General features: G+C 44.3%; 2 protein-coding genes and 1 long non-coding RNA gene across 3 annotated transcripts in view; 1 reads left to right on the top strand and 2 right to left on the bottom strand.

The window, feature by feature from the left end:
• The window catches only part of LOC145504771 (uncharacterized), a 375,749-nt gene that overhangs the window by 92,265 nt on the left and 267,964 nt on the right, over positions 1-15,520 (top strand). The gene's annotated exons all lie outside the window — the stretch shown is intronic.
• Positions 1-15,520, bottom strand: part of LOC145504750 (NBPF family member NBPF10-like) — a 190,939-nt gene that overhangs the window by 88,691 nt on the left and 86,728 nt on the right. The window lies entirely within an intron of this gene.
• On the bottom strand, positions 2,874-14,136 carry LOC145504760 (NBPF family member NBPF4-like). Its single transcript, XM_081486078.1, has 4 exons — positions 13,890-14,136; positions 10,153-10,380; positions 7,949-8,148; positions 2,874-4,010 (listed from the first exon to the last, which is right to left on the bottom strand). Exons 1-3 carry the CDS (start codon positions 14,053-14,055, stop codon positions 7,958-7,960), a joined length of 585 nt encoding a protein of 194 aa, XP_081342204.1. The 5' UTR covers positions 14,056-14,136; the 3' UTR covers positions 2,874-4,010; positions 7,949-7,957.

Here is a 15,520-nt window from a genome sequence, read left to right as displayed (position 1 = left end):
TAATGCCGTGATGATATACTTTCAAAAAGAGTTCTCATTTAGGGGAAACACGCAGACATAATTATAGATGAAACATGATGTCTGAGATTTCCTTTTAAAAAGACAGGAAAAGGTAAGTGCATGGATTGTAGTAAGACAGTATAAGCTGGTAATTGTAGACCATGCTTGACAAAGATGGGAGGGTTCTGTTGTGTCTATTTTGTGTACTATTCAAATTTGAGATTTGAAAAAGAATGATAGGAGAACACAGGTCCACCTAGAATAATAGCAGCTGAATCTCTCAACATACAATTCCAAGGGCTAGGGACTAACAGAGAGAGTCAAGGACACCATTCAAAACCCTGCGCCAAACAACCAGGGACCAGAGAACACTGTGGACAGGACTTGGTTTGTATTCAGCTGGGTCTGGGAGGCACACAGCAGCGGAGGGATCAACAAACACCCTGCACATAGGGCAGAGCACGGCACGGAGGAGGACTCCCGACAGAGCTCAGGTAAAATAACTCACAGAAAGAGCATGTGGATAAACTCAGGGGGATGTCTGAGACCTGGTTGGCTCTAGCTCTGGTGACTGGGGAATTGATAGGAAGGGGTTCAACAGTGCAGAGAACCAGAGGGTGACAATCTTGAGGAGGCACAATTACTGGGATCAGGTGTGAGACCAAGCTGAAGGGAGCATCCTTTGGATACTCGTGGTGATGAAAAAAGAATGGTGCAACTGGCAGAAATTAAAGGTCCTACTGGAAGAAACAGAATCCCCAAATCAAGAGACACACCATGCCTTTCCCCCAAGCCTTAACTCTGCTAGAGTAATTGCACAAGACAGACCTAGAACAAAGAAATCAGCTAAGCCACTCACAGCACTAATCCCTTCTGACCTGGAACAACTGTTTCTCATTCAGGTAACCTAGTCATGTGAAAATGAAAACTATAGAGCAGACATTTCTTCCAAGGTGACAGAAGAAAAAAGTGTAAAATGAGAGTCAAAAATTTCAGCAAATGAAAAGATTGCCTCAAAATCAATCAAAACACATTGGAAAATGTAAAATGGCATCCATATTTTGAACTGATCTGAACAAAGCATTCAAAGATACATACACATGGAAAAAACTTCAATATTTTATGTAAGAAACACAGAACGTGAGATACAAGTGCGCAGGAAAGAAGAAATGAGAAATTGGAACTGGCAGAGATTTAAAAAATTGAAGGTAAAGAAAATCCTTTGAAAAAAAAAGGCTAAATGACAAGGTACATAGAGAACATATTTATCGAAACATATCAGGGACACTGCATGAAAAATGAAAGCATCAAACAGAATAGAAATGAACAAAAGATAGTGAGAAAGGATCAGAGAGAAAGTCATAGAGACCTAGGGGATATAGACCTGGAACGGTCAGTTCTAAGACCTATCCTAGTAGAGCTGAGAGACTTTTTTTGAAAAAGAAAAATGGTCCTGAAGCTCCAGACCACCCTTTGCCCTCAGTGAAGAAAAATCAATTTACATTCTGCATCTCAGCAGAACTTATAAAGTAAACATTATTTTTTTAAAAAAGTCAATAGAACTCATTGTGGACAAGTTCTTTATATTTAGCCAAGCTGTCTGTGCTGTATTAAAGCAACAGAAAACAAGTATTAAACATATCAAACTTAAGGAATCCTCAGTCCATCATGAGAAATCTTTAAAGACAAACTCTGCTCATCAAGAATTGACAGGAAACTATGGGTTTTGTACATCTGGTCATCACTGAATATATGTGATTGTAGATTTAAGCCACTGTGTCGTGGGCCCTGCCCTGGGGGCAGCCTAGGTACACCCTCAAACTTCTGCAGGGAGGCTGCTAGTACTCCCAGAGTGGGACAGCCATCTTGTGCCACCAGGGGGTCGAAAGGACCCAGTGGGCCCCTCCTCCAGCTCCTACCTCTATCCTACCAATTAGCACATTAAAAAAAAAAAAAGCTAGGAAAAATACAGTATATAAAGGGTAAGACAGAAGGAAAAAGCAGAACAATGTCCTTGATCTTCACAGTAGTAAAAAGTTGATGTTGATAGATAACATTTAAAATGTTTTAAATATTAGAAATGAGACAAAATACTAAAGGACTAACGTGTCAGAAATTTTAGTGCACTAACTAGCTACCAGGCCTTCCAAATCCCAAGCAAAACACACAGACACAAACAAATATGCATACACAAATAAAATAAAATAACAGAGAAAGAAACACAGAAGATACAATCTACTACAAATGGTAAACATAGATTAAAAGATGCGAGAGGTGTTTAAGATACAAAACTGAATAGGGAGAAACAGAGGGGCTTCCCTGGTAGTAGCTCAGCTGGTAAAGAATCTGCCTGCGATTCAGGAGACCCCGGATCGATTCCTGGTTTTGTAGGATTCCCTGGAGAAAGGACAGGATACCCACTCCAGTAGTCTTGGGCTTTCCTGGTGGAATCTGCCTGAAATGGTGGACACCTGGGTTCGATCCCTGGGTTGGAAAGATCCCCTGAAGTAGAGCATGGCAACCCACTCCAGTATTCTTGCCTGGAGAATCCCCATAGACACAGGAACCTGGCGGGCTACAGTCCGTGGGGTTGCAAAGAGTCGCACACAACTGAGTAACTAAGCACAGCACGGCACATGAGAAACAAGAGTATTTATATGAATAAAATCAATCATGTTAATAGTGGACTGTGGATGGGAGAGGGGTGGGAAGGAGGTTCAAGAAGGAGGGGACATATTTATACTTATGTTTGATTCCCATTGTTGTATGGCAGAAACCAACGCAACATTCTAAAGCAGTTAGCCTCCAATTAAGAATACATTTAAGAAAATAATGGATTATAACACTGAATTTTAAAAAAGCATGAGCTTAAGTTGAAACTCAAAAATATTTTTAATAATATGTTAGGGGTAGGGATTGTCTTTTCCATAGCACAATGCTGGCTATACCACAGATATGAAATTGACACACATCAGGGACCAATAAAGGATGGTAAACTTTTTACAGAAGGAGCACCATAGAATACGATATTCATACACTCTCAAAAGCCCACTAATCAAATTACTCATTACAGACACAAAATCTGCCTTTTCAATGAACAGATCTTATCAGCCTCTGCATAACAGTGTTCAATGTTAAAATAATAATCGTGGAGACAGGTAAAGTGGACACTCTTAACCTCCAAACAGGCTGCGCTAGGAAGCACACAGCATGTGCTAGATGTGTTCTTGGCAAAAAGGGTTTACCTGAATTTAATCATGAGGAAATGATCAGACAACTGCAAAAGGTAGACCTTTGAGTAGACAACTGACCAATCCTCTGCAAACAAGTCAATGTCACGACCATCAAGGACAACTACAAAAAGGTGAGGAGATGTTTGAGGTTCCAAAGGACTAAAGAAATACAGGAACACAATCTTTTTAGTCCTTTGGAACCTACAACATCTCATCTCCTTTTTGTGGTTGTCTTTTTGGGGCAAACATCGACTGTTTGAAAAAAGACAGGCCAGTTGTCTGGTTCAAAGTCTAAATTCTGCAGTTATCTGGTATCTACCTCAATATTAAACACAGGATAAACACTTGAAGCAAGAACAATGTATAGTAAATGCTGTCTGCTTTGAGCACAGTCCATCCGGTGGCAAAGAATGACCGGGTTGATATGTTGTCTTCTTCTAATTGTTCCCATGCTGGTGTGTGGAGGATGAATATTTAGAAGAGCAAGAGTTAAGGTCTTTCCAAACTGTGTGTCCATCAAAGCATCGATCACCTTACTGAGGATTACATGCGGAGGCTGATGACTGGGATTACTCCCATCAATTCTGTCCCTTGGAGTGTGGAGAGTGGTCGTTGGTTGGGACGTTCGTTCTCAGGAAAGGATCCCTCTGGCGTTGCTGAGGTTGAAATTGAGTTGCTGTGGTTGAGTTTTTTTTTCATCAAATGGAAAAGGTACATATTATAGTGTGGTTTCTCAAATTGACGATATCTTTTCTTAGTTCCTAACGTAATTGGTATCTGTGAAAGACAGACAGAGAGAAGAAATGTGAGTCTTTGTTAGACCCTGCTGAGCCTGGAGGGATGGCAACATGGTGACTGGGGCCAGGGGCAGACAGAGCTCCTGTTGACAGGACGAGCTGAAGGGAGAGCCACAGGCTGGCTGGAGAGGAAAGTGAGGTCCATGATTTCGAAGGAATACCTCCCTAAACTTTCACCTAGCCTGTGGTGCAGCATCTAAGGACCCTTGTCCTCACCCCACCTGTGCTTGGGGATATCTCAGCTCAGAGCTTCTTCAGAGCCTCATCTGGATCCCTACCACTCAATACTCAACGGTCATTTCACTCTTGAATCCCCTTCATCTGTATGCTTTCCCACACGTTCAGGGATGGATGTGCTGAGCATCCCTCAAACACAATTAGAAACAGACTGCTATGGGAGCAGAGGATCCTCAATTGAGAAAGACACCCTCTTCTTACCTCTGCAGCCCCGCCTTCTGAGGAGGAGAAGCAGGCTACCGGAGAGTCCTGGAATGTGAGCACCAATAGGGACCTCAGAATGTATCCAAGTCCAGTTTCATAATTTACAGAGGAGGAGCTAGGTTTTCAAGGGTCTAAGGACTATCCAAAACCACATGACTTGTTACTGACAACCCAGGCCACAGGCCCTTCCTATATATTTGCGGGAAGGGAGAGGAGAAGGGGAAAAGCTCCAATCTGGAGGAGTCAACAGTTAATAGAGGCTGTTTGGTCATCCTCCTGGGCAGGAATAAGGCTTTCCAGGGAAATCCAGCTCCAAAGAGACTGAGGAATGAATGGAAAGGAATGACTGAGGAATGAATGAATGGAAAGGGGAAACTCAAAATAAAATTAGTGAAAAGAGAGCAGGGAGTGTCACTGTGTCTCAACCCATTTGCATCCCATGGACACCAAAATGCTATGGAGGTGATTTCATGCTGGATCTTCCTTAAGGCATTTCTAGGAATATCCTTGACATCTACACAAATAAAACTCTGAAGTGAAAGAGGGTTCAGTTTAGTTATCCTAAATTCTCATCAACTTTTCCTCAAACTTTTCTCAAAGAAAGAGTCTCTACTAGTATTTTATGCTGGTGTATAGAAAAACATCCAGGAAAACATCTACTTCTGCTTTATCGACTAGGCCAAAGCCTTTGACTGTGTGGATCACAACAAACTATGGAAAATTCGTAAAGAGATGAGAATACCAGACCACGTTACCTGCCTCCTGAGAAACCCGTATGCAGGTCAAGAAGCATCACTAGAACGGGACATGGAACATGGACTGATTCCAAACTGAGAAAGGAGTATGTCAAGGCTGTATATTGTCACCTTGATTATTTAACTTATACCCAGAGTGCACCATGCGAAATGCTGGGCTGGATGAAGCACAGCTGGAATCAAGATTGCCGCGAGAAATATCAATAACCTGAGATATGCAGATGACACCACCCTTTTAGCGGAGAGCGAAGAGGAACTACAGAGCCTCTTGATGAAAGTGAGTGAAGAGTGAAAAGGGTGGCTTAAAACTATGCATTCAAGAAAAAGAAGATCATGGCATCTGGTCCCATCACTTCATGGCAAAGACATGGGGAAACAATGGAAACAGAGACAGATGTAATTTTCTTGGGCTCCAAAATCACGGCAGATGGTGACTGCAGCCACGAAATTAAAAGACGCTTACTCCTTGGTAGAAAAGTTATGAGAAACTGAGACAGCATATTAAAAAGCAGAGACATGACTTTGCCAACAAAGGTCCATCTAGCCAAAGCTACGGTTTTTCCAGTAGTCACGTATGGATGCGAGAGTTGGACCATAAAGAAAGCTGAGTGCTGAAGAATTAATGCTTTTCAACTATGGTGTTGGAGAAGACTCTTGAGAGTCCCTTGGACTGTAAGCAGATCCAACCAGTCCATCCTAAAGGAGATCAGTCCTGAATATTCATTGGAAGGACTGATGCGGATGCCGAAGCTTCAATACTTTGGCCACCTGATGTGAAGAGTTGACTCCTTAGAAAAGACCCTGATGCTGGGAAAGACTGAAGGCAGGAGGAGAACGGGACAAGAGAGGAAGAGATGGTTGGATGGCATCATCGACTCCATGGACACGAATGTGAGCAAGTTCTGGGTGTTGGTGATGAACAGTGAAGCCTGGCATGCTGCAGTCCATGGGGTGGCAAAGATTTGGACAGAACTGAGCAACTTAACTGAACTGACAGAAGGGCATGTCAAAGGATCAATATAGCAGGATAAGGCCTAATATTCATTACGGGGCTTTTGCATAAAGGATAGATTCCATGAAAAATAACTTGTCGAATCTGCTGTTCTGAGCCAGTTAGTAGTCTGTGAAACAAGTTTAGTGAATAGCTAACTGCATGTGGCATTTTAACAGTAGAAAAGGAAACACTAAATTTTATTCTTGTGGCAAGGTGGGGGTTGATTTTATACTTTGGGGTCTATGTAATGTTTTTTTCTTTGTTTTATTGTATCTTTTACTATAAAAATTGTGAGAAACTTGAATCCAAACAGAGAGATTATATATCTAACTTAACTATCTACGTCTCTTTTTTTCTCTTTTCTCTTCTCCAGGCTCTACAAAACAGTTCTGTTGAGAGAAAAATGCAAATTCCCTTACTTGTTACTATTCAGCTTTTTGAGGAAGCAGCCACTCATAGGCCACTGCCATATTGGTTCCTTGTATCCTATCAGATCCACAGTCCTTCTAATCCTTGAGGCATATTAGCAGAGCTTTGATATCCAAAGCTCATCCCCAGAACTTTAAAATCAGAATTTCAATGGATTGGGTGTAGGCATCCATGTTACCTCAAAACTCAACCCGTTTTCATTTTACAACAGCATGATTTAGAACTACACACTAGACCACCTACACTATTTCACACCAGTCTTTTTATTTTCTCCTTCTAATCCAACATGGACTTCTCTCCACTGGCCCTAAAGATGTTTTGGTCTTTCTCTGTTACTCGCATATAAATAATTGGCTTTCTCAATTGCATTGTCTGAAGCAATGATTATCTTTATTCGCATGTATCTCCCTGGGTCTTCATAAACGTGGCCCAAAGTTAATTCAGTACAATGCTGTCCTACATTCCCTGGCCTCAGATTTCAACTCAGCTCATTTTTCTGGGCTTTTACTAATATGGAGAAGGAATCATGTGAGTAAACTGGAGAGGTCTGAATACCTGTCCATCTCATGCCCTATGTATTTTGAAAACCTGGCTTCTGTATCTCCTTTCCCCCAAAGTCCCTTTAGGGAGCCATTTACTGTCCTCCACCTAATGCCAGCTCCAGGGAGTTCCTGCAAGTCCCCTGCACATTAGCAAAGTTCTGCCTATCAGAGGCTGTGGGGAGTCATGACTCAGGTGAGTGCAGCACTCCTACCTATGACCCAGGGTCTTATCTTATTTTAGTAATGAAGGCCTTTTCCTTCAGTTCCAGTGTTTCTTATTCAGGTGCAAAAGCTGAGGGTTAAGGGCTGTCCTAGCTACTTTCCTCCAGAAGCCAACTCACATGCGAGTGATTCCTTAAGACACGATCCTGAAAGAAAGAGGCAGTGGACTTGGAGGCAGGGGCAGGGAAAGTAAGGTGAAGAAACCAAGAATGTGTGTGATTTAAGGCCAATGTTTTCAGTGGCTTAAATGCTGCTATTCTGATGAGGAGGACCACGGATCTGGGCTTCCTTGTGGCTAATAGGAAAGGTCAGAGGGAATATGAGGATGGCAGCAGTGGGAAAACAGTAGAGGTCCGAGTGGAAAGAGGAGATTGAGATGGAAGGGCACTGCAGGGTGGCAGCCCCCATGGAAAAGAGAGGAAAGACCACACAGAGGTAGTGTCAGCTGTTGAGTGAACAAATGAGGAAGAGAACAATTAGTGGGAGATTTAGCCACAACAGATAATGAGCATAAGGTAGAAGTACATGGAATTACCATTGTTCCCTAAGCTTGAAGGCCAGGGAATCTGCATGCCAGTCTCCACTTGCCAAACAGCAGTTTTCTTTTGATAATCTTCTCCTTCAGGACACTTAAGCACTTCATCTTGCTACACACTGGATGCACGTGTGCGCCTGCTGCGGCGCCCTCACCTTCCAGCTTGGGAGGGTTCTTCATTCTGATGGAAGCATCCAGCTCTGAAGATAAAACCACAACCAACAGGATCCATTGTTAATCATGATTTACGAAGACTTACTCCTTCACCCAAGGAGGACATCAGGTACAGAAAGTGTCCAGGAACAAGAAAGGCCATCTGAAAGCCCATGGGTAGGTGAAGACAATGGGGATAGTTTTATATTTTCTTTTTTGCTGATCTTCCTTATACTACCCAGGATTGTTAAGTGTGCCACAGGGCAAACATGCTTCCGGATGCCAAAAATGAGCCAAGAAGAATAAAACGGATGACAACAGAAATTCCTAGGTAGAAAAGACAAAGGCAAGAAACTCCTACAGGATGCAGTTTGTACTGTTGGCTGGGAAGAGATGAAGCAAAGTCAAAATTGAAGGAAAACCTCATGAGAGAAAAGAAGTGGGGAAGTGTAAATTGGAAGGATTTTTAATGTGCATGAATATAGACTTCATATATATGTAAACACACTACATATGATATGTATATATAATTTAAATAAGACATAGACGATATGATAAAAATGGAAGAAGACTCACAAGTGAGTGTGTTTGTGATGGAATAAATGAGTGAAGGATTGGAGCTATTGAATGGGTCATTCTATTGGCTTCCTGATAAGTTGAACTTGGAAAACAAAATAGAAAAATAAGAAGAAGGAGCAAGAAGCTCTGTTTGGTGACAGGAACTAGGAGATATGAGCAGTGGGTGGGAGCCACAGTGTGGAGGGGTGTGAAAGTAAAGGGCATTAAAACTACCCTTTGCTGCAAAATCTGCTGTGAAGCCTGGGTTTATGCTCAGGACTCCGTGGGAGGTGAGCAGGAAACAGAGTGACCGAGCCAGTGAGGTTCAGTCTTGGCTGAGAATGTGGGAGGCCAAGCACAAGAAAAGGAGACACGAGAGGGAAGAGAAGACAAGAAACACCGCAAGACCTAGTGGCTCTTGTCAGGCTCTGCATCCCGGCCCTCCCTGGGCACTTTCCTTGAGACTCTCCATGCTGCCACAAGGCGTCTCCTTCTTATCTCACCTCTACCTGAGGACATGGGTCTCTCCTTATTCCTCAGATGAGGCCACAGCCTGAGGGATGAGCACCAGGTCGAGTCAGGGTCCAGGGGACGATGTGGAGAGCAATGGAGGGTAAGGATGAATACGTCCCAGATGAAATGGATGTGAGGGTCTAAAAGCTCTTTTAAGGAAATTTGAACAGATGTGGACCCAGAGGAGAGGAAAACTAGGAGACGGACATGGAGATGAGTGGAGAGAAGGACTTAAATGGAGTATCGTAAAAGGGACAGGTGGGTGCACTTCAGAAATGAGGGTAGCCCTTTATTCTAAAATGAAGGTACAATGAGGAAAATCAATTGGATATGAAAAGCAAACATGGGACTGAGTTGCAGGGCCAGTGTTTACACTCCTACTGAATGTTGCTAATACACTGTTACTGAGAGCACCCAACAGGAGTAAATCGCCTTGATGACACATGTTGAACGAAGAGGAAAACATTGCCAAGCTACCTTTCTGAGAAAGCAAGGGAAGATGGGGTCTAGAGAAAGGGTAGACCATAAAGCCTATGCTACCATAGAGGAAACAACCATTGTGCAATGATTTTGTAAGTGTTAAAGCACCAGAAAGACACAACGCTTAGATATTCTATATTCATAGTGGTTATCAAACAAATTTTAGTGAATCAGACACTCTGGACATTATGTTGTTTACAATTCCCAACAATCATGCAAAGGAGAGAATTTTTCAAGTGTTCAGATGAGGGACGAGAGAGGTAAATACCTAGGAAGATAAACAACGTGGCTCAGTTAAACAAGCAGGAATATGCAGAACCAGGGCCTGAGGCTGAGCTGCTCCTGAGGCCCAGGTTCTTGCTCACCTCATTCTGGTAGAGGGTCACAGGTTTCAACTGGGCCGACAGCGGGCATGGGAGAGGCCCTCTGCCTCCTTCACCCACAGCTGTGTGAGGACCAGTACATGGACCAGAGCTTTCGAATCCCCTTTTCTTTCTTACCCAGAAAGAGTGGTCCTTGGTTTCCAGAATCAGGGTTGGTGGGAAAGCCCTGGGTGGTGGAAGAAAGACCAAGCATGGCTTTGCTGTCACCACAGTCAAAGTGCTGGTCCAGCTGCCGCTGCAGACAATTGGTCACGTGGGTGCTTTCCTGAAGCTGTGCTTGTGGAGTTTGCACCTCTGACCCTGGGAAACTCACAGGCCCCTGGTGACAGTCCACCCAGGGGTCACCTGAAAAGAAAGGAGGGTTCAGGACCAGTGGAAGCTTTTCCTTGCTAAGTCCTCTCTGGACACCCATTTCTACCGTCCTTGCCCATGAGTGAAACCACCCAGAAACCCAGACAACAAAGGCAGACATCGATGTGAAGAAGATGCCATATTTCTGGCTGTGACTGGGGTGGTGAGAAGGCAGGTGCCAGGCTGCAATTTCTTGAAATGAGAAATCAGACACTTGAGTCTAGAGGGTTTGGGTGACACAGGAGGTCAAGCCTCGTATTCTGTTCTTAGCCTCAGTCTTGTAACCTAGAGAAAAGGATCTAGACAAGCCTCTAGGCATGGGGGAAGAAAGAGTTGTTGATATCTGCCCACAGGAATAAAAGAACAGGGAGAGACATATGGCCTGAAGGCTTCAGGTACTACTAGAATTTGAGCTGAAAGATACGAGTACACGCCAGACCCTTTTGAACTTCCTTGCTTGAAATTTTTGCCTATGCTTTCACTCAACCATACATGTATATATAGAAGAAAATCTATTCCACATGGAGCAGACTGGGGGGTGCATGGTATTAGCAGCTAGGACTAGTGGAGAAGAGGTCTGAGACCCTCTTGGAAACACGCCTGTGTCTCTTTAGAGAGAGACACAATGTATACTCCTTCAATACACGTTCCTCCACTGGTGCCTGGACAGTGCTCCTAATGAAATCTGTTTCTATTTCTACTGTGAAATGAGGACATAGTCTCAGAACGTGGGCTAACCAAAGATATCAAGTACCCTCCTCAGGTCCAGGTCAGGCTCATGTGAGGTCACAGCCGCCAGGGCCTGCTCTACATTGCTGTGGGGCTCTCCTCTCACCTCCTGCTGATGCATCTGCACCCTCAACAAGGTTTGTTTAACTGTCTCTCATGGATCTCTTATCTCTTAGTCTTCCAGACAGCATCTGTGCCTGACTCTCCTCAAAGATTCATCCAACCTCCTTCTAACTGTTTTCTCTGATTCAGTCCTCTCCACGCTCTCAAAGGTCACCTGTCTTATCACCCCCCAATCCTGTTTTATCACATGTTCCTCGGTTGATGGAAATTCATCCTCCCTTCTCTGCTCCACAGATCTAACCTCCTCACTCGCCTTTCCAGTGCTCCTGTCTTCTAGTCCCTCTTTCTTCTGCAACATCACTGCCCACAACTCCCTCTGCAAATCCTCCCAGGACTCAGGCTGGCCCCTTTCTGACCCCAGCCCTGCACCAGGAGCCTCTGCGAGCTTCCGGGGCTTTTTCCAAAAGCACTTCTCTCAGTCTGGTGTGCCCTTCATATTTCCATCAGGCCAAGTTCATTAATCATTCATCCTCCTATTTTAGGACACTTGATCAGATTTTAGGATAATCCATATTGGGTAAAGGGTAAATCCTCGTATAAAATTTGGTGTTTGAAAGAACTGTCAAAACTACATATCCCCTCATTCTCCAATGTTATTTTGAATCAATGTCTAGGATTGTTTTTAATTATCGTTGTGTAACTTCATCATCTAATTTTCTTTGTCTTTTCTTGAGAATGGGTTTTATTAGACCTATGCTTTGAGTATTCTTTCCACTGACAGAATATAAAATAACCGAACATTTTATCCAACATCAACAATTCTGCCCAATATTGCTAGTGTGGGGAAAGTCCTCCAATAGAAGATCAAGTTGTAATTTAAAAATCAGGTGTTTGTGTTGTTTCTGCAGGGTTTCTCCTTGTACAGAGAGGATGGGGTAGACCTGACTACTTGTACCCACATGGCTGCATAACAGCTATCCACACTGGACTCAGGTTATCATGAAACTCAAGACACAGGATGGATCCCTGTATAGTTTAGATATTCCATTCATCCATCTCAATCCATCTGTGGGGATTTGGCCTTTCCCGGCCCACTGTGTACAATGGACTCGCAGGACTGGGCCGTATCACTGACATCTCACTTCTGAGACACATGTCTGAGCCTCACTCATCCCCTTCACAGGAACCCACACCCGGCTGTCAGTGTTTCTGAGATAGAGCTCCACAGTTTTTTAATGGCTTCAGCACAGCCAAATTCAAGGTGTCCCTGGACCCATCGTGACAGCAGGTGACCTGGGGGCAGGAGGTGGGGACAGGTGTGGACTCTCACCCTGGCTGATTCTCCAGAGAGCCCTGTGGAGCTGTGGCTCCGCCTGGAGGGGCTGGAGGAGCCGCTGGCTCTGCTCTCAGGACAGAGTGCACAGAGGGATAGGGAGCTGGCAGGTCTGAGTGAGGGACCACAGGGGTTCTCTGCAGCCCTCTGGCAACTTTATGTTGAAGATTAACATAGCTGCAAATCATTTGGTCGGGGCAAAGAGGAAAAGGTGAGCAACATCCTCTCTTAGTCACGGATGGTCCAACTACTGAGAGGAGAGGACACAGCCTGAGCCAGGGAGTCAGGCCCAGGAGAGGTCAGTGTCCCACCCGCCAGTGGCCAGGAGTCTGGGGCAAGTGAAGGGACCTTGCTGATCCTCAGCGCCCTCGGCTCCGCTATGAGACATCACAGGCACCTGAGAGGGTGCCTGGGAGGGCTGAATGGGGTGTAGTGCGCTTGGAGCTCACTTAGTAAGGAGCATGGCAGGCAACAGGGGCACAATAACTGTGTGTTCCCTTTCGGGTTTGCGAACTACTGTGATCCTGAGAAAGCCTTTGCTTCTCTGCTCCTCAGGGAAGAATGAGAAATAAGAAATCAAGATGATCTTATGAATCAAAGTCCTAACAATAAAAATACTTCTCCTAAAGAAAAAGTCAAAAATTAGCTCAAGAAGGATTTCATACTAGGTTTTCATTTCCATACCCTACGAACTGCTACCCAAGGGGACCTGGCTCATAAATTAGCTCAATACCCCTATCAGATACACAGGTTATGGATAGTTTCCATGCGGTTATGCCACTGAGATTGCATAAAACATTGAAACTATAACCCGCACGTGGAAGACTCCTTTTGGCTGCACAAAGGATGAAACACAAGGGTGTCTCTAGAGGATGGAACAACAGAGACAGATACTTGGCTTCATGGAAATGACAGGGCATAGGCAGATTTGATGTTCAGGAGCTAGTATCTAAATGCTTTAGAGGGAGGTTGGCAGTCCAGGGGTAAGAATCTAGAGCTGGGGAACAATAGAACATGCTACAAATATGGAGCAGATTGCAATCATGAATGAAAAGCCAGAGAACTTGCCAGAAACTTCAAGAAATAAAATTCGCAACAAAATGTCATGACTATAAGGATTCTTATCTTGATCAAAAGAGCTCTGTTACACAAATTCCTGCAGGTGAGACAGTGGTAGCTGAGATTCTGCCCTGATCCCTCCACTTGCCCTCTCTGGTCTGACGTGATACCAGAAGCCTGTGCTGATGAGATAAGTTCAGGTGACAGAGGGCAGCCTGGGGCAAGAAGAATGCAAAGGCTCGAGATGCCTTTTAAAAATTGAAACTGAGAACACAGTTCTAATCAACCTGAGCCTAGGAACCTGTCTGGGAGTACTCACCGTTTACACCTAGATCCAAGAAATCTTCTCTTGTCTCTGTTGGGAAGGAGGCACTTCTATAAGGATGACAGGAACCTGTCAGATGATGGCCACTAGAAGCAGCCAGATAACATTCATCCAGTGAGTCCGGCTGGACTTCATTCTCTTCTACCACGAGCTGATCCATACTGAGATTTGAGGGGTTGGGAGAGCAGATGGTTAAACAAGAGGGATTAGTCAACCTAGAGCCACAGCTGGTTTTGGTGGGAGGGTTAAGGGAGAGGTTGCAGAAAACAAATGGGGAGTCCCCTTAAAGGAGGTATAACAATCCCCCCCACCCACAACTCCCATCTGGGGTCTGAAGGCGCTTGCAAAGGGAAAGGGAGAGAGAGTGAGGGAGAGTGAGCATGAGATGCTCTGAGCACAGAGAAGAAATGAGCTCAGGAGGAAAATGAGCCACCCCAGGACACACAGTCATGTCACACACGTCCTCAGAACATAAAGGTGACTTCAAATACACCATAAGTTTTGTTGAAATTTACATGCTGCATCCAAATGAATACCAGCTCTGGCATCATAATGGACTCCTGGAAATCTTGTCTCCAAGACCAGTATTTTTAATACTGCAATGTGACATGAATTTTTTTTTCCTAGATACTACCTTGCCATGAAATACCTGCCAAGGTCATAACACTAAAGACAGAGGCAGATAAGTATCGCATGCTGGTTTTCATAAGAAGGAGAGAACAGAGGAGTCCAAGAAATCCTGTGGCTGATCAGTAGCCCTGCTTCAACTGATTGCAAGTTACTATCATTGAGAGGGATTCATGAAGGGTGAAAACAGACAACCTTGTTCCAGGGACAATTTGTGGTTGTCTGAATGGAAGAAATAGGCATGTTCAGCGCTTTCTGATTCCCCTGCATGTGAGATGACCAAATGTCACCACTGATGTCAGACCCATGTTTCTCCATAGTTACCTAGAACAGATGATGTCTTGATCTTCCTTGTCCTCCAGATCAGCAAGATTTTCTGTGGATAAATTCAGACAAGTTGAGAAACACTTAGCAGATCTCATTGTGTAAATTAATAATCCACTGTCCAATACTGCCATGGGGACGACAATATCAGCACTGCGATGACAGGCTATTTAAGGAGGATATGCCAGATGCCTCCAGTTGGATCTCTCAGACTCTCCTTGGCTTGCTTTTCAGAGCCATCAGGCCAGATCTCCCTTCCCTGGTAGATTCTCACCACAGTATCCTCTTCCAAGTCTGAGTAAAAAGTTCAAGATTCATCTTCCCCACAGAGTCTGGGGAATAGCCCACAGCAATCGAGCAGAATATTGTCATACTCAGGCCTTTCTCATCATAAGCTGACTACTTTAGCAGAACGATGAGTGGAATGAACAAAACCTAGAATCACATGAATCCTAGTTGTTACACGGAACCTTCAGTCATTCATGGGGTGGGAAAATGCCAGGGCTCTGCCGTGCTTTCCAGAAACATACAAGCAAGGTGATGGGAGGGCTCTTTGCATCCTGGGGTCCAGATGCTTGGTTTGCTAAGACAAGCAATTTAGAGGAGACAGACACCGGGGATGACAGCAGTGACACCAGGGAAGCAACAAATCATTAAGGCTGTTAGCGCCTCTG

Source organism: Giraffa tippelskirchi, chromosome 5, assembly GCF_054371585.1.
Source record: "Giraffa tippelskirchi isolate mGirTip1 chromosome 5, T2T-mGirTip1v1.2.pri, whole genome shotgun sequence".
Classification (NCBI taxonomy): Eukaryota; Metazoa; Chordata; class Mammalia; order Artiodactyla; family Giraffidae; genus Giraffa; species Giraffa tippelskirchi.
This window is presented reverse-complemented; position numbering and strand designations above follow the sequence as displayed.